The 26,506-nt window shown below is 37.8% G+C and overlaps 1 protein-coding gene across 4 annotated transcripts in view; it reads right to left on the bottom strand.

Moving 5' to 3' along the window:
- LOC144072846 (receptor-type tyrosine-protein phosphatase U) overlaps positions 1-26,506 on the bottom strand; it is a 131,766-nt gene that overhangs the window by 68,993 nt on the left and 36,267 nt on the right. For all 4 annotated transcript variants that reach the window (XM_077598184.1, XM_077598185.1, XM_077598186.1 and 1 more), the window contains exons 2-3: positions 25,047-25,169; positions 522-793 (exon numbers count right to left, since the gene is read on the bottom strand). In XM_077598184.1, coding sequence (XP_077454310.1) covers positions 522-793; positions 25,047-25,169 — 395 coding nt within the window. The remainder of the gene's footprint in view (positions 1-521; positions 794-25,046; positions 25,170-26,506) is intronic.

The raw sequence follows: 26,506 nt of genomic DNA, 5'->3' as shown, positions 1-26,506 counted from the left end.
AATCCTTCTTGTGTTTCTCCAGATTAGACAAAACTTTTGAGCACTCCAGCTAACAGTATACACATGTTCCAACACATAATTCTTTTGCAACCCTTTAAGATCACTCAGATTTGCAGTACCAGTCTCTGTGTCTAAGCAACTGAAAAGGACCAAAAAATGAATAAATAAATAATTATCGTCAATCATCTTGGAATCATCATAAATAAGGCCATGGGTGGAGCATGTGTAGCTTCTCCTAATCTCGTAAACTTTATTCTAATGCCACTTTAAAACATTTCAAGATCTCTATCTTTTATACCTGTCATTTTGTTGAAAAAAATAATTAGCTTATTTTGAGCAAGTAATAAATCGAAAGTATGTGGTGAAACATGTTGCTGTTGTATTTTTTAACTATCAGAACAATAAATAACTAGGAAAATTTGAAAGATCAATTGGAGCGTGTGATTTAACAATGCAAGTTATTAGCATTCAAGAACTATCTCACTGAGGTCAAAAAGATACAAAAGCGTGATCACATTTACCTGATATTCATTTGGCCAGAAGGTGCTGACAGCCAGCTCCATCTGATGCCACTGCTTCCCATGAGATCCCGACATGTTCCATACTGGGTTGCCCAGCGGACCACCATTGACACGGACGTATGCCTTCAGGGCCCCTGGACTGTGGCCATCGCGGCTGTACAGGAAGTAGCTGAATTGGACGCAGTGGGTGTCGTTCTCACTCAAAGTCTGCAGCAACAGCTGAGCACAATGGCCGGTCGCATGCTGCGAGGAGTTGACTAACATATAGGATCCTGAAAGAAGAAATGAATGAAAATATCATAAGAAATCAATGTTCAAAACTTTTCTCAACAATACAGCAGAAGCAAAAAGACTAAACGCCAAAATCAAGTGTCCCTGATGTTGAATGATCTTCAATTCCAGCAAAATAATTACTAAAAATAAACTTCAAGTAGAATATAACTCTGGTTTCTTCCGATATTCCAAAAACATGCATGATTGAATGGTTCATTCATTCATCTTCCATACCAGCCATCCTCAAAACGGTTGCGGGGGTTGCTGGAGCCTATCCCAGCCGTCTTTGGGCGAAAGGCGGACTATACCCTAGACTGGTCGCCAGCCAGCCGTAGTGCACACAGAGAGACAAACGACCATCGGCACCACAAATCATACCGCAGGAATTGAGCCCGCGCCTAGGTATGAATGTGAGCGTGAATGGTTGTCCGTTTCCTCATGCCCTGCGATTGGCTGGCCGCCAATTCAGGGTGTCCCCCGCCTTGTTCCCGAAGTCAACTGGGATAGGCTCCAGCACCCCCTGGAACCCTTGTGAGGATAAGCAGTTCAGAACATGAATGAATGATAAATGCAGAACAAGGTGAATTATTTAAGTAAATTGTTTCTGTACTAGACAAAATACAAAAAGAAAATGAATATTTAAACAGACTCCAACTATTTTATGATTTACACAAGATCAATATTTTTCCTCTCATATTAATATTATCTGTTCACTTGAAATATTCTCGGGTGAAATTAATGTTATAGTAAAACAGTGGGTGTTCTCTTACAATTTATATAGACCATAGGATTAAGTAAGTCTTGTCTCACTCAAAATGGCTTTTCAAACTGATTTGCAGATAAATGGTAAAAGTTTATATGCAATGCTGCAGAGATTTGTTTTAAAACGTTCTGTGAACTCACACACATCAAAGAGGATTAAATCTGGTTTAAACCATTTTTAGCTGTTCAAATCCACATAACTAAAAAAACGAGAAGTTGTTCTCATTGAAATCACAGCATTGGGAGTAGGCGATTGATATGTAAGCATGTGTGTGGGGGGGTGGGGGGTTGTATTGCTGTTGGAGAAGGACGTTTAAGTAAAATATAAAAAAAGAACGTTTGGTTGTGTGTGCGCATGGGGTACAAAAGAAAGCCCAACACCAGTGTCCTCTTAATAAGAATTACATAACCCCATCCATAGCCGTCTCATAGCATCTGTCCTGCCTTCAGTTTCTGTCCGTTAACATGATTAGCACAACAATGCAGGAAACCTTCCTCCTTACAAGCCAGTCATCATTGTCCTCCGAGGTCTCTCTGTTCTCGGTCACCCAATGTCCTCGGAGACCACATGGTCCAAACAGGCGCCAGGTTGATGAAAGACTGTTATTTTCTACTTCGAAGGCGTGATAAGTGAATGCCGATAAACGGCTCAAAAGTAATTAGGACAGAAGATGAAACATATCTATACACACTAAAAATATTGAGCAATTTTAAAAGACGAACATGTTCAGCAAAGAATAGGTAAAAATAGTTCCCTTATTTTTCACAAGTACCACCCAGTGTTCCATCTATAGAGGTGTACAAGACAAACATCCACTTTATATTTTGCGAAATGAGATTGAAATTCACAACCCATCACCCCCAAGCAGGAGAGAAAGTTAAACAGGAGACCACAAACAAGTAGGGATGGTCGTTATCTTGAGGCTACAGTACTTATTTTACTGCAAAGCCCAATTGCCTTGCAGCCCACTGTCAACATCCTCTGATTTGTGTCTTGTCCTGGGCTGAGGATCACTGCACTACCACATTGCTCTGCTTAATTAGATCTTTCACAATTCCGACTCCTATCGTGCATCCTCCAGGCTCACAAGGGACTCATAAAATCATAGCAAGCGCTGAAGTGGTAAAGCTGCACTGTTCCCAATAGTTGTTAGACCCTTTTCATAATATAAATACCTGCGCATGCGCCGTGCAGTTACCTATAAAAACATTGTGAAGCATGAACAAGCCACTGACAGATTTAACATGAACATATCGTATGTCATGAGACAATGAGTTTCTCTATAAGAATGCATGTGATGTTTGAAATGAATTAAACATTGGAACAAATTAAAGAAGTCCTTTTTTTGCTATAATTCTCATTTAATGAGAGATAGTCAAAAGTAGCTCATTCTGTATGAACAATGCATTAGGTATCATTTCAGTTTATATATAACCCTTAAGTAGTGCTAAAGTGCCAAAGGCCTACACTGTAAAATCTGAGTTCCAATTAGGATGCATCTCATGGTGGATGGCAAACCTTAGATTACCAAATACATAATAGTAGGGATGAATGTGATGGATTTCGTCAAACAATCACAGTTGGAAAATGAGAATTTACGTGAGAACACAATGACCACGGAAAACTTTTCAGTACAATGTGTGACCTTCACTGCCAAAAGACATCGTGATTGCAGAACAGTGGTAGCACAGAAAGGACAGGGAAAGAAAGCTTTCAAAATCAAACAGCAAGTAAAATATCAAGCTGAGGTAAAAGACCAAATTGCGCAGAATTCAGATGATTGGGATCCAATCGAACTAATATGGGGTAGGTTTGTTGCAAAAATTTTTTTAGACAATATAAAATATAGTTGATATGTGAAATGAATGAAAATAAAGCAAATAAGCTGATTTAATCACAAATGTAGTAACAATATATTCTAGTAAACCACACATTCAAATGTAAAAATTTGGGATGTCCCAATCACACGTATATATTTTTTTCCTCTTTTTGTGTGATTCTCACATCTTTCGTACAAAATTGGTACACTGTAATCGTTTAAGGGTTTAGTTGGTAATATATTAAGAACCAATGAACGAATTAGAGAGAAAATCCATATTTACCTCCGAAAAATCCAAGTTACGAAACCACTTGTGGAACAAATTCATTTCGTAAGTGCTACCGCACCACTGTACTTGTAAGCATTCATAGTATGACTGAGCAAAGCGCAGAGAAATCAGTCACAATGATGCAGTGTGTCAAGGGCAAACTAATATCCGTAACAAGATTAGGAATGATCGAGCACATCATAATTCATACAGAGTTCTCCTGGACTACACCCCCGGTCACAGGCTAGAGATGACACTGCCTGTAGACAGTGGAAGATGATGACAAAACTACATTTGGATATATTAAAACAAGATGAGCCAAAAGGAGGAAGACCCGCCTGGCAAACCTCGATTTTTCTTATAATAAAACTTGAAGTGGACCAAAGCTTTGTCCCTCTGACATCCAAAGGCACACTGTTATCTCAAATACAAATTTAAACAGGATTTACGGATGTTTTTGACTTCTAGGGGTGTTCTCGATGATGCTTACAGTGCCATTACTGATATTGTGAGCTACGAATCGCTCTCACTACATCTTTGAATATTGTATTCCGAGAAGGTCAGGCAGATTTTTTAACTGAATTTTCACGAGTTGGATGCAGTTCCTTAAACTGTTTTTATTCATTGCCAGCCAAAATATCTTTGGGCATATAGCCCCGGAATATGTTTTGGGGTTTTTTATGTGGACAGTAAGTTGTTAGATATTGGGGTGCAAAGCAATCTTAAGAGTTATAGGAAGAGAAGCCCAGGATGGCAAATTGCCTAATTACGTCGTGAAACTGCCACAGCGCAGTAAAAGTTTTCATGAGATAAGTCAGACATCAATTACATTCATGCGTCATCGTAAGACTTTAAATTGCGTAAATAGAAATGTTATTCTTTCACATACTTTAGTGTTCTAGTGTCTCTAATTTCTTCATAAGATAGGTCTGAAGTTTTGTAATAAACATTTATAGGGAGGATCTTCATCCCCTTCCTGAGAACATCTTTTATAGGGACAAAACAATAATAAGAAATTATACTGTCATAATTGAACTTTACTTAATGACACAATGTTAGCATTCTTCATTTGAAGAACATGGAGCTGAGTATTCAAACCATTAGACAGTCGCACATCTGCTTTCTTCGGCAACAGCATGGTATATTATGGCAGCCATTAGCTTCGTACATATGCAATAATGGATTTTGCAACATTTAACAGCAATACTAATAAAACCACGTTTTATAGCAAAGTGTCTAAACTATTTCACAAACAGCCGCAGTGGGTACAGGTTTTTGTTCCAACTGATCCAGGTTAACTAGTTTTTTTTAGAAACAAGCAACACCTCACTGCAATCAAGTGAATACACATTTAAGACAGCAGATTGTTGAAAATGTATCCTCTTCATAAACTGGTATGAAAAGCTGTACCCTTTGCATGCTCTTGCAGAACAATTTGGACACCCATGTTTTAGTGTATCAAATTATGACATTTAAAAATCATCAGTTTGCTACCAAATGTTTTCAGACATCTCAAATTCATTGTATTGCTCCAACACACAACCTTCTCTGATTATACATAATGATATATGACCTGGTTACTTAACAATAAAGATACCGCTCGGGGGTTAAGGGAATTATTCTGCATTAATTATATACTATGCACATTACTTTTAAAATGCTTTACATAAATGCATTGAAATATTAAGATATTAAAACACAGCTTTACATGACTTATTAATGCCTAAGCAAGATAGCTGAACAATGAAAATGATACCATATATATAAAATAAGTGCTGGCGTTTTGCTGCAGTAGACAGACCTTTTAAAAATATGGTACCATTAACTGCTTACAGATAATATCACATACTATACACATAAACAGAATGTGCACATTGCCCTAATAATTCTGATGATAAAAATTAATGTACTAGGGAAATCCAGTGTAGCACAATGAACATTTGAGTGTGCTGCAAAGCTACCTTTAAGAAAGCCAAATAAATATTGGGATATAGGAACATTGGGAAAATAGGGAGTTGTAAAAGTTACTCCGCAATGTGAAGGAATTATTGCTCACATTTTTCTGTGGGAAAAATATAGTCTGGTTGTTTTGGTGAAAAATACATTTGTACTTGAAAACACACCCACTGTGACGTGAGTGATCTTTCTTAAGCAGCGTTGTATTGCCCAAAGAAAAAGTTTTCAGTAGAGAGTCAGTTTTGCCCTTGAAGCAGCTGCCTGGTCCTCCTTAAATTGGTCCTGCATCTCAGTGCATTCTGCTTTGTCATTAGTTCTCAGATGTTGGATGCATTTTGTGTTGATGCCACAGCGCTTCAAACAAGACTTCAAATGTCACTGCAGTTTTGGCAACTAAAATAGTTTTACCTTATGATGGAGTTGCCAAAGAGCCATCTTCAATACTGCTTTGATTGCTGTCTCACTTGACTTATTGACTGACTAAAAACTTATTAATTTGCATAAAGATGACAGTTAATGGAAGAAGTAGTTCCTATCAAACCATAAATATGACAGGACTAACCTGAATTTTATGCTTCTCAGGATTATGTACATTGTAACTCACATTAATTCACTCAAGTGGATACAAATTAGGAATTGCAGTTTACAGATAAAGATAAATTTTTGGTGTCATTATTAGCATTAACAAGGCAGCAACTAAAATATGTTAATAACATTTGAATCTGTGACATAGATTAATTTACTTATTTTATTCTCTTTCAATTTTTTTAAAATTAATCATTTCCAACACTGATTTAAAAAAGACGAGAAATTTTCCAATCAATAATACAGAAAAAGCACAGACTTTTATTCTAATTCAGTTACTGGTTTGATTTGTTTCCTGTTGAAAAATAGATTAACATTTTCATGTTAACAAATGTCTTATTTTTAAAATCGATTTAATTTATTCATTGTGCCAAGCAATCAACATTTTTAACACATCTTTTTGGCATTTACTATTATTTCACTGGAAAAAGGATTATTTGACATGCGAGTGCTTTCAGTTACGAGCATTTTAACGGCAACAATTAAAAACCTACAAATCAGGCACTGTTGTATCTTAAATGTAAGTTTTTTTTTAAGTTTTCAGGATTTAAGATTGCATATTACCAGAATATCCTATAATCTAGTTTTAACTTCCTACTATTCTGTTTTTCTGCTATACTTATTTTTGTTCATTTTGTCCGTGTATTGTCACAATCTCTTGCTCAACCTTAAAGTAACAAAGATGATAATAATTCAAGTGAACACCCAGTCAGCATTGACCATTTCCTACTTTAAAACTATGTGCCCCTTCAACTGTGGTATTTTTTTCCAATGACCAAAGATCAATTTCAAATGGCATCGCTTGTGTAATTCGTGTTCACTAATGGAAAGGCCACATTTCATCAAAACTGCAATCTAGATTTAGAAGCACGAGTCATTTATTCACTCAGTTTGCAGCTTGACTGTTGTCACATACTGCAAATGGAGGAAAAAAACTCCATCTAAAGGTGACACTGAGTCATATGACAATAGGCTACGCAGCCATAGGACACGCTTACCCTTTTACCTGTTTCCTTTCCTTGGAAAAGCACTCAACAACACTTCCACCATTTCTGCTTTTAACTTTATTGTATCCTCCCGTTCCTAGTAACAGTTGTGATTGGTTTCTTGCCCGGGCTTTGTAGCCCTAAGCAGCAACCAAGGAGACCATTACAATCACCCCAGGGGACGGTGAGATGTGTTAGGGTTGGAAATACGTGAGAAAGAAGTGGCCAGTGGAGAACTGATTTTAGGGGAGGAAATAAATTAAATACAAGGGGTGGTTTTGTCAAAGTAGTCTGTGCCTTCCAGCATTTGAGGAAGATAAGACCTCTCCAGCAAGTGCTGTCGTTGTTCCGAGGAGAGATGCACTTTCTCAACAGACTTTCTGTGCTGACCTTTTGAATTGTCCTCCAAGGCAGTTCATGATCAACTGTCCTATTTGCCCAAAAGAGTAGCTTCAGTGGAAGCCTGTGTGGACACTTAAGATAGGGATGATGTACTTTTTATTTTCTTAAAACATTGGCCAAGAGTGGTTCTATTAGTCAACAAGAGAGTACTCAGGGAATCAGATGACACAATTTATATCAGAAGGGCATTCAAATTCCTATTAGGGTGGAAGGGTAATTAGTCTAGCAAAAAAAGTACAGCCTCTGTTTTAAAATCCTTGTTCCAATACTAAAAGTGTCCTCAGTTGACAATGATCTCTTATTGAATGATATACTGTACTGCACAGGGTTATCTATTAGCATGTAGTCTCCGCAATTAGGTTACGCATGCTAAAACTCAAGCATTTAGTAAGGGATGACCTTCATCTTATCACGCACTACTTTAAAATAAAGAATATAATATAGCTCAATAGCCATATAATGTCTTTCAAATAAGCACATAAAAAGCTAATTTTTATAAAAATGTATGAGAAGAAAAAAAGTAAATTTGGCGGTACATGAATTAAATTGTTACCCACGAGAGGCATGACAAGTGATGCTAAACTGGTACACTGATTTGGGAATTCTCTTCAAAGTTTGAATCGTTCGTAGCAAATATGTAAAAAGAGAGAAGCAGTCAGATTTTTGAGGACCAAAATGAATATACTATTTTGTACTATACATACCAAAAAAATGCCAAAAAAGTAAAGAAGCCTAGCCTAAGACTTCAAATTAAAAGCTAGGCTGAAAGCTGAATTTCTGTTTTCCTTTGAAATATGTGATGACAGATTTCTAAATGAAGCAATGAAGCCTTCAAATTTGCTTTAGCACTTTGAGACCAAGTATCCCACAACAAAAGAAAAGCCTTTCAAGTTATGCAAGGGAAAAAGCTGAAGAAAAACGGTTAAAGCAATTACTGACAAATGTGAGTACACTAAAAGCATTTAACTTGTGGATATAACTGCATTGCCAAGATGGAGAAACCTTTTACAGTACTGGTTGTGCAGAACATGGAATACCCACTGCTGAAGGCATTTACCTTTAACCTTTTAGAAAAGCAGCAGTTAAAAAGGTAGCATAGGTCTATCTTTTGGCCAACTGGTTACCAGGTGAATTGAAGCTACTGCCCATTTCTGTTCATGATACCGCAGCGTAGTTCACAAAATGTCAGCGACCGCTTATATAAATAAACAGCCCCAAAAAGCTATGTTTTTAATATTTTCAATCTGTCCTGGTGCATTCTAATGCCTACAGCTTGTGCGTAAGGATAGAAAGGTGTACCGCAAATGTCACACAGAAGGAGTTCATGTAAATCACCCTTGGGGTAGGATAAACCATAGACCTGAGTTAGGCAAAAATGACTCAGCACCAGCTGTCCATAAGACCCAAGGCCAGTTACATGCTTCTTGTGCATTTTATGTTTTATGAAAATAAGTAGAACATTCTTTGGGCTTGCTCCATCTGTGGAGTGATGGCAAATGTGAATTGAGCATGGCTGACTATAATCTAAAATTACTGATAGCTTTAGTATGTAAACAGGAAAAACAGAATCACATAGTTGGGTCTAACTCAAGCAGCTTGCCAATTATAAAAGGGAAATGTAATTCGAATTTGCTGGTGTGATTTGTAGACCCTTCACTCTGATAGCAGGAAGCGCCCGATACAGTAATACTGTGCTGCAATATTGTGTGATAAACAGAGCATAAGCACTTCAATTACGTGTTATACAATAGAAGAAATACAAAATGGGCCTTTCACCTGCCCCTTGTGGGGTTTTAGCTTCATCTCAATGTACACAAGGGCCATTTTTTACTCTGTAATCGTCGAGATATGCATATGGATGTGCCACCACATGAATGATAGATATTACCCCCGGGGATCTACCCGTAAGTGAGGAATAAATTCAACAATGTGGTCCAGCTGTAACATCTGACACAGACCAAGAAACAATAACCAACAACTTGTAGCTCCGGCATGATAAGCTGCACGCCAAGCTCCTTCATGATTAACAGTACGGTGAAAGTTCTGTGTAGAGCTGTCATCCTGAAAATTTTAAAACAACAAAGATAAAATTGAGTGCAACTAATCCCAAATAGAATTGTCATCATTTCTGTTTAAATGTAAAAGTGACCACTTTTGTGTACTTAGGATGGTGTAAGGTGCAACAGTTCATTTACTTTCAGCCTTTGATCACGTTTTACCTTACTGTGATCCCTGGCCACATTTTGATGAATAAATACAGTACACCCTCATTACTGTTTGTTAGCATGTCTGATTTTCCACTCAATGGGTTTAAAGCGGCTAAGTAAGGAAGAAAACAAGCGTAGCTGAAAAACAAAAATAACTTTACAGATGGAGGAGTCCCCTTTGTGGCAGTACAATTACTTATAATTGGCTCTCTATTTTTGTTTAGTTCGAAATATCCAATAGTTGATCCTGTACAAATCCATCTAACGCTGCTCCAGGGATATTTTAAGCTTTTCATTGGTAGTATTCCTGTACTCCGAAAGTATTCTTTCGTTCAACCTTCTAAAACCCTAGATGAAAGATGAAATAGAATGAATTAATAGCACACCATTAATTCATTTCCTCTATGACCTGTCTTATTGGAAAAAAGCCGTAGACATATTCCATTTTCATCATCACAGCCTCCATCTAGTTTGTAGCTTCTATAAATGTGACATTTTTCAGAATGACACTGTACTGAATTCCAACTAATGAGACTTGCGATAGAAATGTTTCACATCGGACACAGGAGAAGCAGACAATTCACCGACAGGCTAGTTTTCCGATTAGATTTTCATTAGCACGCCGTTATCAGTGGCTGATTCTATTAACATGTGAGCCGTTACGACATGCCCCGGTGGTAAACAGAGATGGAGGCCACAGTCACAAAATAACTCACACTATCATTTGGTCATCTATTCTGACATTAATTTAATGAGCAAAACACAAGGGGCCCCTAGGAAATGCAAAGGTTGGCATGATTTCCATATTTCTATCATGTTAAAAAAAGAAGAAAAGAAGTATTCCTGTCATTTTACATTTTTGAGGAATATAGTCAAGGACTCCAATGAAAGTGAACATTGTAGTGATTTAGCTGCATGGCTTGAGGCTAACTATATGCCAAGAAATTGAAGTCAACATGGGATGTATCAGCATAATAAGGCATTCAAGCAAAACAAGCATATATACAATCTGCCCTTTCCCTTTATTTAAATACCAATTTACATTGCAATCCCACATTTTGTTCACAAACAAGGAGCTGACAGTCATGTCACAAATGTTAACTGGTGCTTTTTAATAGGGCTTTCACGACAGGCAGTTAAGTAATCAATCAATTAAAGTAAGTGCCCATTTTTTTGTTTTCTTTTTCCATTACAAACTATTGTTTACAGGTTGAAAACGTTGTAGGGGAGAATTGTTTATCTTTTATAGTGCATAATATATGGTAGGTGAAATGACTAATTATTTAAAAAATGCATCTCTAACCTTTAATCCAATTGTCTGAAAAATACCCATCAATAAGATTTTGTAGGTTGAGATTTTGAAAGGTTCAACAGGTCAACGTGTAAAATGATTGTGGCATTTAGGATTGTGTCACTTGCCCTGAAAACATTCATTAAATAGAGCAAATTAATTGTGAGAAGCGAATTGTAGGGAGTAGAATAAGTCAAGTGATTTAGGAATCAATAGCCTTTTGGCAAATAATTTTGTTATGGCAGATTTTGCGATGCTTATTCAATTATTTATTTTGCCCACCCAATTCCAAAGCAGTGGGAACCACTACTTGCCTTGCAACTGACAAATCATCTTTCCACCACTGTAAATTTAAGATAAAGTTATAATTCTTGAGTGAGTCAGAATGGAAAAACATGTTTTCAGTTATAGTGACGTAGTGCTAAGAGAAAGAGGCTACAGGCATAGTGACTGATGGATGGACGGGTGTGGATCTGTGGCCGGACTTAACGTCGGATTGATAAATTTGAGGCAGACACTGATAAGTCGCAGTGTCATCATAAAGACTGACTGGTGGAAGCTACCGGTCGAAGGCTACAGTTAGGCCCATCCCAGAGGTGTAATATATTTGTTATTAACTGTCAATCTGCACCTAGCCCCCTCCTGGTGGTGGGCAGACATTCCATCTCAGGACTTAACTCTTATTATTGAGAGGATTCATATAGCCCTGACCTTGGCCTCCATCAGGACTACTACAAAAAATATGATCGTAACAGATAGATCTAAACATTAAACAGGGAAGAACTTCGTGTCTTCGATGCATTTGTTGACAATCTCTTGGTAATATGTGTCCAGTATCAGGTGATACGACGTAAAGACAATAGTAAATGTCCTGTTAATATTATTTACTCTCAATAAAAAATAAAAGAAATGTAAAACATGAAAATAAGGAGATGTAGGATTCATCTAGCCTTGGTTGTGAGATGTTTAAGTTAAAAAAAAATTGTGCATTTAATAATTCTCCAGGGGGAAGTAAATTGTGTGACTGCATTTTTTTGGGAGGGATAATATTAAAAAAGGCGATAAAGCAAGGTAGTCATTACGCACCACTGATATTTATGAAATGTGTTGCTCCATATGCAAAAACAGATGCATTCATTTTCACAACAAAAGGTTTCTCAAAGTAATTCATGCAAATTAATGAACGAGACAACGTGTCATAAACATTCCTCAGTGAAAGTTGTCACCAAATGAGAAGTGCCAGTTAGTTGAAGTCCAACACCTGCTGTTTTCCTCACTAACTGTATACAAAAACAATGTGACGCTCCAAAAATTATTTGGAACCACACAACTGTACAAAACAACAGTATTCGAAATACTTATGAAATTTAACAGTCAACTATAAACATGGCTGTTCTTACTTACTTTGCCACACACAAGAAGAGTAAATAAAACAGACCGTCTGTTATATCCGCACTGTTACGGTTGCTTACTAAATGTCGTAGGGTTCTCCTTAACCCACTTCCTTTGTTTTGCTTCATTTTGCCCCGACAAGATTCTCACTTCATTATCACATTTAGTGAATTAATGGAACCTAGTGAGACTCTTTGGGCACAAAAGAAGGAGTTATTATGATAAATGTTACGTTAAACATCAGTCGGCAGTCCCATACCAATACCAATTTACAGAATAGATCTAAATCTGTGGTGGTATTTAAAAAAAAAAAGGTCCATTATGGGGCTTCCACCATGCAAATGTGATCTAGGCACAGCAATAAGAGAAAGCCGTAACAGGATTGATGAAGAGCGTTGTTTGTCACTCATTAAGTCCAAGCCATAGAAAGGTCAAGCCAGGGGTATTTCAACAAAGCATTAGTTGTGCGTTTGCTTGATCGCATATTCTTCTTTGATTCCATAATTCTGTCATAGGAATTAAGTGATTGCATAATTTTCCCCCTTTACTTGATTGTAAAAGATAAGCGTTAGACTTTTTCACTTTTGTGTAAATGTTAAGGCAGGAAAATTATCATTTGAAACGACTAAAGTAGTGTGTCATGCGTATGATTAGCTTTTTTTTCTCCACAATAAAATCACTGAGGGAACTTCTACCGGGACTGGTGATTCAATCATTTTTCCAGGGTTTGTAACAATGAAAGTGACCCTGTGCTTAGGTCAGTATTTCCACTTGTGCTTTGCCAAGCAGAGAAATGCATAGATAGTACCGCATCCTTGTCAGAGATATGGAAGTATTCACAGCTGAACATGTCAACGCTGCATTCTTCTCACGCTCGCAATATTGTATGTCTTAAATGTTTTTTGTCCTCTATTGTGTACCAGAAACCAATGAAACATCACATCTAACACAGTGGAGCCCTCTAAATTGACAAGTAGTATTTAACAATGCTTTAATGCTTTAAATGAATATTTTCTTTCTTTCTTTATATTTATATATATATATATATATACACATACACATACACACGCGCACACACACACTGTCCACATTTTGAAATCCCACAAACCATTTCGGGCTAGTAGACAAACGCTGCTTCTCTTTATATGCCAAAGCTTTTATCTGCAGGAGGATGAGAAAGTGTCAACCGACAAACTCGGAAGAGCAGCAGCACGGCCATTAGGCAGCCGTGGAGACCGCTGTGTTCACTTTTCAGAAGGTCTGCGAGAGAGTGCCTCTCAAAAGCCCTGCCAAAGCCTGGCCTAAGGGAGCAACTGGGCCCTATTTGTGCCACTCCAAGCGAACCACGCTCATCAGACGGGCTGCCTGCAATCAACAATGGAGCCAGATGGATGGAGACCGAAGGATTTAGACTGTATGCGGCCAAGAAATAGCTTTGTTAAATCGCATGCATCTTGGTTTCATAGATCTTAGGGGGAACACCGGTGGAGATGCTTAGTTATCCGGAAAGGTTTTGCTAACCTAAGCGCCAAGTGCACAAGGCAGTTGCAGCCCACTCTGTTAGGGCTGAAGTGTGTTCAGAAATTGCTGATCATTACGAGGAGAAAGTCCAGTTTACTTAACCCACGTTTCTGAGGTGATTTTCAGGAAGCCTAAGCATCTATTGGCGCTTATGTAAATGTCACTTTCTCTGACATTCATCCCTGCTTTCAATTTCTAAATGAGATTTGCATGTCAACTTACCTACTGTACTACTTGACATTTACATAAATACTCAGATCTTAATTTTTGTTCTTTGCTTCTCTCTTATTCATTATAGTTTAGAATGAAAATTAAAATAACTTCGAACGGTGATGTATATTTACAATAAATGAAATGAAGGAGATTGCTCATCCAGTCTTTAAAATAGCACCAGTGGCAAGGTGGATTGCTTACTAATAAACCAAACAAAGCTGCCTAGCCATCTGCTTGGCGGTGTGTTATTACTTGAAAGAGCTGAAGGTCTTATGAGACCAAATGCCAGCCATCGCAACAACTGAGATAACAGACTGTACACGTTCGACCTCCCCAGTCTCCTAATGTCCAAGGTCTCTGTAAGAGCAAATCTCCCAGGGCCTTGGGGAAAGGGGGTGAAAATAACACGAATTAAGCCCCAAGTCAGTAGAGTTAGGCCTTTGAACTAAAAACTGGGCAAAATATTCACACTTAACATGTCAAGGGCGAGATTTTCAACTGCAGCAACACCTAAAAAAGATGACTGAAACAAACATATCATTTAAAAGTTCGTGCAGGTCTGACAGGCACACAAACTACTCTATTTATATGCAGACAATTTTTTTTGCGGCTTTAAGCGTATGCTCAAAACGTTATATCTTTGAAGTACTGCTCTTGGTAAGATAAAGAGGTTGGTCCTAGTGACGCCTGTGGAAACTGGATTTGTCTAGCCTTACCTCTTAATTATCATTTTTGGGGCGGGCAAATAAATCCTAGTTGTGTGGTCGTTACAGCAAAGGGAAAGTTCCCACCCAGTTACTGGAATCAAGCACCAAAAATGTGCTGCTTCATTTGGTTTCTCCCTTTAATCATTTTTTAAAAGAAGTGGAAATCTTGTGCCTCATTAGATTAATCTCTAATTATCTTTCTGTTCTCTCTAGCAGGGAGAATGTTTCTTCGCACAGAGTGTAGAAGTCAATGGCGAGAGAGAGAGTGTGATCGTCTCCCAAAGAGTTCAAGAGAATGATTGTTTCCCTCTAGAGTCCAAGTCAAACCTAACAGTGAACATTCACACCTGGGAGGCATACACACCAAAAGCTATGAGCACAGGTCGGAATAACAGCAGCTTGTGTTCAATGCTCCAACACAACCACAGATGCTTTTGACATGTCGTCTCCCACTCACAGTGTAGCAGTGCGTCTTTTGTGAGAAGCCATTAATAATACACCAAGCATGTCTCGTAAACCAAACTGCCATGTCATGTCACCCTATTCCCAATATCCCGCTTCAGCTTTAGAGAGAGGCACCGTGGAATTTTAAAGAAATACAATAGGAGTGTAAATGAGCGGAAGATAAAAAAAGAAAGAACAAACAGATAGCAGCAGATACAGAGGCGAATATGCAACAGTCTCTCAAGCAAAGAAAAAGGAAATCTAAGCGAACCACTGTGGGTGTAAAAATAGGTGCATGTGATGGCACAATTGTGCAGCTCCTATAAAATAACCTACATTTAAAAAAAAGAGGGTGTAGGCTGTGGAAACGCAACCATCTTAAAGTGAGAGCCTCAGTTTAGCCAACAATCTAGATAAAGAGAAGAACTAAATCACACGAGCAGAGAGTTTTGAACTTTTGTGTTCCTCTGCAATGAAAAACATAACAAGCTGAGCATATAAAAGCCAATGGGTTACAACTGAAGTCATGATTATGATTTGTGTGGTTCCCCTTAGAGAACACAGCCTCTAGCGAGGTGACAAGGAAGCGGCCTCCACAGCGCATTGGGAACTGCTGCTTGATAATTAGACTGTCACAATAAAAGAGATGCAGTGGCTCCAGATTTCAGTTTACCGCACGGCAACAAAACTGACACGGTAGAAAATAAGATGATTCTGGAAGCATGGATGCCTCTTGTTTCTGAACATAAATCATCTTATGTATATGCCCAACAAAAGTCAGCAGATTGTATACATCTCGTGTTATCCTCCCCGCTCGTGGTGTGCCTGCCAAGTTTATTCACGCAAGCGTTTCGTCGGTTCGGCACTAATTTATAGAGCATGCCATGCCCTCCTTCCCATCCTTGTATATGAATTTCCAACCAAATGCTGTCTGACAGCTCCGAGTGGAGGACCCCCAGCAGTCATTAGCCTAAACAACCTGCAAGTGTTCCTAGAAGGGACAGGCCCCTCACTACATTACAAACAAGCTAGAGGAAAAGGAAGAATGTAGTTGTGTTTTGGGATTCCTTGATTATATCTGATGAATATCTGCAAGAAAAAGGGTAAACAGTAGACAGTAAACTGGAATCGCAAAAAAACACACCATAGTTTATATTTTGAAGAATATTATCGCTTTCTGCCAGTTACTTGTGACACGAGTTGAGTTGAGTTCACTGCAAACCAGATTGTGCTCGTAGCTTTAATTTTTTGCACGCAAATTTAACACTCCTGCAAAGTAGTCAGTAAAACTCGATTCTCAAAAGCTCTTGAGACACTCATGTCTCAAAGCACCAATGTCATGGTTTGTAATAAAAAAAGACTTGAGAATCAAATTAATTTAAGTCTAAAATACCATTTACTGGGTGGAATGTGCATGTCCCTATGCTTAGCTCCAACAGTCAAAAATGATGAACCTTGAGTTGATCAAAGATTGTAATATTTCCTGTGAGTTTCAATTGATGTTTATTTATAAGTGACTTTTGCAGGCAACCAGTCCAGCATGTACCCCGGCTCTCAGCCAAATTCAGCTGAAAGAGGTGCCAGCTCACCCATGACCAGCGATATTAAGGATGGGTGCCAACATTACTACAAAAAGTAGCTGAGAAATGAACAAGAAACTAGATTAATCCAAGACAACATAGATTTTACTCCATCCTCACCACCCATCCATTTACTATCCTGTTCGGAATGTAAGATGGCGCCTGTCACAGAGAATTGGTCACTAGTCAATCTTCGGGAACGTATAGCGAGCGACAACAAGTCACACTCACATTTACAACATTCCTGAGTGCACAGCAGTCAGGCGAGTAAATCCCAAGCTGTCTTTCATTCTAATTATTCTGAATTCGCAATTTCATTCTTGTCAGATATCAGGAATACGAATAATCATTAGGAATGGGAACCCAGTGTGATACAGAATATTTTATATCAACATCCACATAAAGACAAGGTAATAAATGCAGAAGGATTGGCCCTATGAGAGTCGATATACTATATTACTTATTGTGGCTAATTCAAATGCCCATCAATCTTAACTTTGGCATTCTGCTGGCATCAGGCGTTTCATGGTCATTATCATCACAATTTAATGCAAATGTCCCCACCCAGAGCAGGAGTACATATCAATTACTGACAAAATCTTGGCCATGACAAGAGTTATTCCGGGAACAGACAGCACCTAGGAATGAGCTTAACAAGTGAGAATGAAAGAGCAAAAAACGCCTGTTCTCCTCGCATGAAGTGCCGTTTGCCGGTTCTCAAACTACATGCTGGCTCAACAGGCTCCAACATCTCGAATCAATATTATCCAAGCAAAATGAAGAAGAAATAAATGACACTGTCGACCCCTCCCGGCTTGCAGGTTGCCATAGCAGATTCCTCACACAAGAAAGAGAAAAATAATTCGATCGCACAGTAGTGGATCAATGACAATGTGACTAAGGTGTATAATTTGTACCAGTATTTATCTCTGACATATTTCATGTGCAACCTTCTTTGGGATAATAAGGATGGCATTTTCAATGTAGAAAGCATTTTTATGACTGAACTCCAGATCCAACGACGTGACTGAGATGTAGGAGTGCAAAACTAAAAATCCCCCCAAACCAATCACAGATGTACTGCCAAAATGAGGTAAAGTTCTTTGTCTTTCGACCAATATTAACTGAAAAACTATACTCACTGCTTTTTTGTGCTTAGTATTGCTTTGGTACCAAGTTGGGCTTAATTGTGCCAATGAATTGTATTGAGGTGGCTTCAAGCGTTTCATTTTAGACAAAATGATATTGTCACTCTTGCAAAAATATATACCGTAGTTTTAGACTATATATCACTCGGAAGTATAAATTGTATAAGCAAAAAATAAAGTATAATAGCAATAAATACTTTAATAATGACTAAATAATAAGAACAATATCAATAATAATAATGATAATAGTACTGAAGACTAATAATTTCATGTAAAAGTCACTGGTATCAATCACATCCTTGACCATATTAATATGTACATTTTTTTAAAAAGTGACTTACAGTATGAAAAGTAGGGTAACCAAAATGAGCTTTTCATGGCTCAAAAAAGGTCAAGTCTTGTCGCATCGAACGTTAATTAGCCAATTATACACAATCAAATCACTACTGTTGCCTCTTTATCAATAATGACACACGTCTTGTTTATTTATACATCACTCAATATTGGTTCAAATATAATAGAAGCATGCTTGCAGTATTCATAATACCAAAACTAATATTTTGATAATGGAAGTACCCATCTGTATAAATACTATTGATAAGGGTATTATGCCATCAGAAAGGGTGGGGAAAAAGTTCTTTTTTTTTTCAACGAATACAAGTACAACCTCTCTTTCAATTAATTGACGAGTAAACTTTAAATAGAACTCAGTAAGTCTTTTTGTGTGGAAGAAGTCATTAAATGGAACATCCAGAGAGGAATCAATGTCCCCTCATGAGCCCACAGATATATAAACCTCAGGGAAACAAGCGTGTTTCATTTGAGAGCATATAAAAGTGCTTTTATCCTCCCAGATCTCACATGGCAACATATTTTTTCCCATAAAATGTTGCTTATGAAATTAGACTATTGGTAAATAACCTGGACATCCAAACATTGATGTATACAAGGATTTGCTTAAATCTCAATTCCAGTCACTAATGTATGCATGTTTTTCCCCAAATTGCATGCTAAATTGCTCAGCCATTGGGATGTTGAAATGTTGAGGAACAAATTCAAATCATTTTCAGTGGCTGAAAAAGACTGTCAAAAATACAAAATGATGCAAGTTTTGACAAAGATACCCTGCAAGTTGGATAATAATCCATTTAATTGTTATTGGGCTGACTAGAACACAAACAAACAGAAGTGATTTACATACTTCTATTTTCCCTAGGTTTCACCAACAACTGGAGGTTAGCAAAAAAAATAAACAAAATAAAACATCCTGAAACTACTCATAACACACAGCTGAGTTTGGAGAGTCTCTGATATTTTTTCAAATATTAGGAACATAAGAAACACCCAATAAAAAGAACATTATTGAAGAAATTAAGCATTACACAGGATGGACTAAAAGTCTAGTATTCCAGACTGCAAAAGATAGATGGACAGATAAAAAGAAAATGGCACTTGAGCTGAAACAAAGCAATGATGCAGAGTGCAATGCAGTAACCTGACGTGGAGGAAGTGAACAGTTGGAATATCAGCTTGCAACAGAGGCATCTGTGTGTGCTGTCCTTGTGTCTTAGAGAAAGGGCAGGAGTCTGGTGTCATTTTCAGGGGAGATAACCCACGTGAACAAAGTGTGTTGCGATACACCAAAGTACTGAGCTGTGGTGTGGAACTCAAACTCAAGGCTATAACAGTCACATATAGGACAATAGCTGCCATGAGATATTATATGTGCGGGCATTTACTTTATTCTGACAGATGAAGACCGCTGATTAGTGGTTACATTTCATCTATTCCTCGCTTTAATCGCATAAAATGTACTTGACTGGTTTGCAGGAATTTGTTCAAATGCTTTTGCAGGATCATTTCTATAGTTGCGGTTGTGAGCAATGCCCAAGAGAACCATTTATAATAGAGCTGTTTTATTGGTTGTTATGAGATGAAAAGTGTCCAATCTAGATCTGAGCCTACTCTGTATCTGCTTAAACACAGATTTTCCTAAATGGCTTTAATTAATCCAGCACAATTTCAACTAGGAAATATTAACTGTGGATCCAAAATGTTTTAATGTCACGGTTATTTTTAGTATTCAATAGATAACCAGAAAAGATTTTTCTACAATTAGTGTAATCTGTAAAGGAACAGAAAAACAACTTAAAAATAGTCATATAATCACAGCTGTGTCAGTGTTGCTTTTATGCTTCTTGAGACATTTTTTTCAGTTTTTTTGTGTGTCAGGACCCTTTATTGTATGCTCCTTTCTTAATGTTAAATAGCTAGGCGCCGAGGCTCCATATACAGGTATGTGGACTCAGCAAAAATGATGAATAAGAGGTTGATTCATTGCTTATAATTTAGAATTAGATTAACTGAAGAGACATATCTGTGAAAAGCTGCTGATCTTATTGACTGGGAGTTAATGAGTTGTAAGATATCATCCTGGTGAGTCACTGGAGCCCACTTGTAGTCCTCAGAGGACAGTTTATCATTCAGACCAATTGCCTCACCCCACTAACTGATCCTGCCCTCTTTTTTAGTAATGATTGGGAAAATTAGAAAAATAGGTTTACTTTATATTTTTAGCGACACAGCTTTGAAATTGGAGTTTATTCGTTAATTGAAGAGCGAAAAATATGACCAGATCCAAATCTAAATAAACATTCAACAAAATATGTTTGTGTGTGTATGTGTATGTGTATGTGTATGTGTATGTGTATGTGTATGTGTATGTGTATATGTGTATATGTGTATATATATATATATATATATATATATATATATATATATATATAGATATAGATATAGATATAGATATATATATATATATATAGATATAGATATAGATATAGATATATATAGATATATATATATATATAGATATATATATATATATATAGATATATATATATATAAATTTGCAGAATGGTTTGGCAAGGGAATGATAACTAAATTAAATGTATTCTATATTACAGGTTATGAAACAGTGTAATAGCAGTTTCAGCACACAATTAGCACACGGGACAGAAGGTTGACCGTATCAATATTTAAAAGGAGACAGTTATAAAAAAAAAACAAAGAGTTGCCATTTTAATTATGACTGACATAATTAACTGTGTCTTAACAAGCTGTAACAAGCTTGATTTCAGCGGTAAGCTTGAGACTTAATTGCCGCCATTAAAGTTAGTCAGCCGTAGCTGATTAAAGCTAATTCTGTGGGTCGGCAAAACAACAAACCAAAAATGTCAGCATCGTTAACATGAGCTCGGTGTTCCGTTACTTTCGGCTTATCATTTGCTTGAAAAATGTTGCAAGGACAATGACATCATTAAGTAGCAATTTTCTACTATACAAAATCAACTGCTTTGGTTAACTTCAACATTTTAGATTTCATGTTTCCATTCTGGAATGCAGACCAAGTAGATTCTGGGTCATATTCAAACCCAGATATACATCTTTAATTACTGCAACGTATTATTACATAACTGTATGTATTTTGTATTCCATATTCTACCGCACCGTCTGGTTCCCGGTGCCAGACCACCTTTCCCGAGGCATTCCCTGTTCAACAGAGTGATGTACTAGTTCCTGAAACGTGTCCTGAATCTTCCTCCGGGCCCCTTCCCTGTAGGATATGGCCAGAAAACCTGCTCAGGCAGCATAAGAAAAAGATGCCCAAGCCATTTCAGCAGACTCCTCTCGATTTGGAGAAGCAGACGATCTATTTCGAGCTCGCTGAGTGACTTAAGTCCTCAAACCTAAGGGAGCGCCAAGCCACCCTGGGAAGGACCATGACCTTGTCATTTTGTTCATGGCACAGATCTGATGATCAAAGATGAGTGTGGGAGCACAGATGGACCAATAAATGGAGGGCTTCACCTATCACCTCAGGTCCTTCTTCACTATACCTGTCCGATACAGCAACCTCATTAGTCCAGACGGACTGTATTTTTCACTACTCTCCCAAATGTACTTCTAATTTGCTGATCTAAGTGTGCAACTAGAGTGAAAGGTGATACATAGAGAAAGCAAGAAGGCAATATTGTCCTCTGTAAGCCAACTACAAGAAGATGGGGAAAGACAAGAGTGAATGGTGTCCTTTCCAAGTAAGGTTTTGATATTGAGCTCGTAGAATGTATGTATGTTTCAGTTGACCAGGTCCCGACCCCAAGATAGTACTAAAAGCCATTTCATTTGGGACCACTCTCATGTTGTGCAGCAATTTACTTGGCATTAAAGACTAGGCTGCCTTGAGATCATCTTCAGTAGGATAGCTCTAAGTGATGGGCTTCTGTGGTCGTGATTGCAAATGTGAAAGTGTATCAAACGGCACGTTGAGGGCCAATGGCAGACATTTAATACCATTCCAAATAGATGGAAAGAATACAGCTGAGTATGAATATTAAAACAATAAATTCACACCAACATGAATTCCACTGGGTTGCAGGAATAGTGCATGCAATTATTTAATGTTAAGTACCAGTACATTCTTTTGGTTTATTAGTGCCTGTGATTATGGAAAGATTTTTTTTAAACCTATTAACTGTTGGTTTGCAGTATGCATGACTGCAAAAAATTAGTCAGAACATGGGTGTTAAAATTTTAGTCATTAAGTAAGGTCGATAAGAACTCAATCTCTCAATAGGGTCTAAACTACAAGGATGCTGGCAAATTGAATGACTAGGTTGTGTTTTTCAGCTGTGCTTCATACTTGCATCCCCCTTTGCCTAAGTAACAATTGTCCAGACACACTCAAATATAAATATAGGAATGACCTTCCTCCCGTTATCCAAATTGTAACTCAAGGCTTTTGATCACTTACCCAAACGGTACACTTAGATCCACAAACGCTCTCTCTCTCTTCGTAAGAAATTGCAGCATTCAGTCTCAGCCAATAACCAAGTTCCAAACATTGCCCCCAACCCACATCAAGAAAATATAGATACCCAACTTTATCTATGATCAGCTTGACTGCCCTGATAACTATTTTGCCAATGAAAAGTAATGCATTTTTTCAGCCTTGCCACAGTGGACACTGCTCATCCCTGTAACTTCCGACTCTTCTTGACAAGGTCATCATGCTGCACACTAACGCGTTCATTAAAAGAGAACAAGAACAGAAGCTTATCAGGCAGCCTGACATCACTGATTTAATTCAAAATAATAGCGAATCAGATGATAAATGGGCCATTCTTATTAAGGACTTGCCACATTCTATCTTCTTTTTCCCCTCGTTCATGGGAACACTAGTCTTTTAATTTCTCTTGGGAACCACAAGCTGCTGCTATCTTAGCTGTGTTTACTAATCTTCCCCCGACACAAATTTCTCAGCCTTACAATGTAATACTGGCGGAATGTAAATAGCCGTATCTCGTAAAGCATAGTTATCCCTTGCCACCTTGGTTGTCCGCTGTGATACATGGTTAAAAGTCAACATAAGGAGATTAAGTAAAAAAAGCAAAACAAGAATAATCGTCTTCCTATGGCAGGTATCAGCAGGAGTTAAACAACTCAAACGATTTGAGAATGGATTCTTCACCAAAATGACATTGAACAGACCATTAAGTGAAGTTGATTCCTCTGCACTGACACCGGGTTGATTCTCACAGACTCTCTCGTCCTTCAAATTTTAGTACCTGCCTAATTCAACCTGCGCTTGTCTGCTCCGCTGAAGGCCCACAATAGCTTTAAATGGCATGAGGCTGAGTTTTAATTAAACCCAAAGGGAGAAGTGTTAATTAGCCCAATGCCTACTGTGAATTGGCTGCGAGCTGTAGGCAGATTTGCACTTCATTGCCGATGACAAAATCGTAAATGAAGTCCTGTTAAACTGTTAGAGTTACATTTTGAATTTATCATGCTAAGAATGGAATTATGTGTTGTAGATGCCTGTTGGCTCTGAAATTCTATCATCTATCAAATGTTTTAAATATATATATATATAAAACATTTCAATTGATTTTTTCACTCAAGGGTAATGTAACTTGCGCAGTGAAGAAGGAAATACTGTACTTATCTTGATTAGATTTGTATTTTGTACAAAAAAAACGGATGGATTGTCCATTATGGTAGCTTCAACAGACGTCTGGAAGCACACTTTAGAAACCTTTGATATATCTGTAGGGAACCTAAAACAACATGCTTCTCTTTGTTAGTTCCCAATAGAAATGAGTTAATTTGAGGATGGTGGAGCTCCTCATAAACAATGCATGCCATCTCCCACAGGCTACTACCAGCAGAGAGGATGATGGGAGGAAAATGTTAGTTTCCTTTGGTCGTGGGGCTGAATAACTAAGTTATTCTTGGTCTAAGCAGGAAACAGACAATTGAGGTGACTGCTTCATTGAAGCTGATCCATAAATGGCTAACTGCACTGCAAAAAATACCTATTTACCTATTTTGAAAGTAACTGAGGCACATCGTCAAGGTTAGATCATAATTTAACTAAAGCCGTTGTGCAGTTTCAAATTGATCCAAGTTAGCTCTTATTGATTAACAGACACAATACGAGAATCTCCAACCACCTAGCCCTTTGCCACCACTATCTTATTCAAGGTGGCAAGGGAGCTTTTAGATGACCTGGCATAAAATCTGTCAAAACAACTGCATAACCTGGATGAAAATGTTGTTTTTAACAGTATACTATGTACTGCACCCCTACAACAAAATGTCAGGGAAAGCCTATGAAAAGGAATAAAAAATATTTAAAGTAGCAAGTGCATGCTCAGACCAATTTAACACCGGTTTCATGTAATTGGTTCATCCCTAAAGGGATAAGCAACAACATCATCTCGTTTTTATTTTATTTCCAGATTGTTAAAATAATTTCCTCCTGAACTTAATGTTTTTCAATGTAGAAATTAAAGTCACTTAATGGTTGAAAAATTGATAAAATCCGTTCTCATTCTTTAGATGACATTTAAATTTACACTTTGTATTCACAGTGTATGAACATAAGTTATATATGAGGATCACTTACCACGCAGGAGATCAGAACCACTGTATGTTGTCCGAAAAAGCTGCCAGTCAAAGTCATCTTCTTCACTCTGCATGAAGTCGCACAGACTGGGATCAGAATCCTCTTCAAATGTGCAACCAGCAGCTGGTAAAAGGGAAAAATAGATTTTTTTATCTGTCCTTTAAAACAAGGGATTTACACCACAGTCAAGTCAAGCAGCCATAACTAACACAGTAAGTTTTGTGCAACAATGTCTTCGTTCAGCAACGGAAAGGACCGAACAAAATAGTGTGTTCTAGATTAGACAAACCATTTAAAAAAAAAAAAGCCTCAGTTGCACCCTTTGAATGGCCTATAATTTGTCGTCACACAGTTTTTCAACAAAAAAAGGAGCAAAAATGATGTGGAAATTAACACAAAAAAACTAAACACAATTATTTTGCTTTTGGTTTGTGATCACATGCTAGGAATTGAAGTGTTAACAAATAATGTGTTGATTGTTGATGAGCGCAACGCCTTTCAAACAAAAAGGAATCAAAAGAAAAGTAAAATTACCATGGTGACACAAATCCTCACGAAAGGCAGCCACAATTATAGACCAAGTATAAAGAGAATTAAAATAACAAATAAGCATGCACGAATTACATAGAAGAGACTTAAAACACCTCAAGGCATATTAACCAAGGAAAATACAAACACCAATAACATTGGGTGAAGTAAGGCACCCTGGCGTGTGTCGTGCGATAATTATTAAACCTCACAACCTGTTATTCCATGTGCCACAAAGCCCAAATGTTCAAATTACATGTAATGGCTAACACGTTAATGGCTCCAAGGTCCCAAATCATCACGCTTCGCTTGGTGCACTTTGCATCTGTTGCCATATTTCACATTAGTCCATCAGTGGGGGGATTACAATGAGGCAGTGGGCAGTTGGAACGGCGCAGTCATAAGGGCAAAGCATGCCTCGGTAATAATGGGAGCTGGACAGCACGAGAAGCCACTTGCTAATGATGAGAATAACCACTAGCAGGTCCTGAAGGTGACCCAGCTTTATTATTGCTCGTTGTTTATCTTGACTTTGGCGTTGAATAAATGACAGGCTGTGGAGGAATATCAAAACGTCTTTGCTCCACTGAGGATTTATGAGTCTCATTTTGAAAAACTTTGTTAAACCTATTAGGGAGTGATAGGATTGATATCACATAAATCAAAAATCAAATGGCTTTGATGGAAGAATGCAATATGACTGCCAAACTTAGAGCCACTGGATATACGTATATTTTGTTTTAAAACATCTCATTTCATCTTCTGAACAGCTTTATCCTAATTAGGGTCGCGGGGGGTGCTGGAGCCTATCCCAGCTGACTCCGGGCCAAAGGCGGGCGACACCCTGAATCGGTGGCCAGTCGATCGCAGGGCACAAGAAGACAGACAACCATGCACACTCAAATCCATGCCTGTGGGCAATTTAGAGTGTC

The sequence above is a fragment of the Stigmatopora argus genome, chromosome 4, assembly GCF_051989625.1.
Source record: "Stigmatopora argus isolate UIUO_Sarg chromosome 4, RoL_Sarg_1.0, whole genome shotgun sequence".
NCBI classification, from domain to species: Eukaryota; Metazoa; Chordata; class Actinopteri; order Syngnathiformes; family Syngnathidae; genus Stigmatopora; species Stigmatopora argus.
The sequence above is the reverse complement of the archived record's forward strand: the minus strand, read 5'-3'. Positions and strand labels throughout refer to the sequence as shown.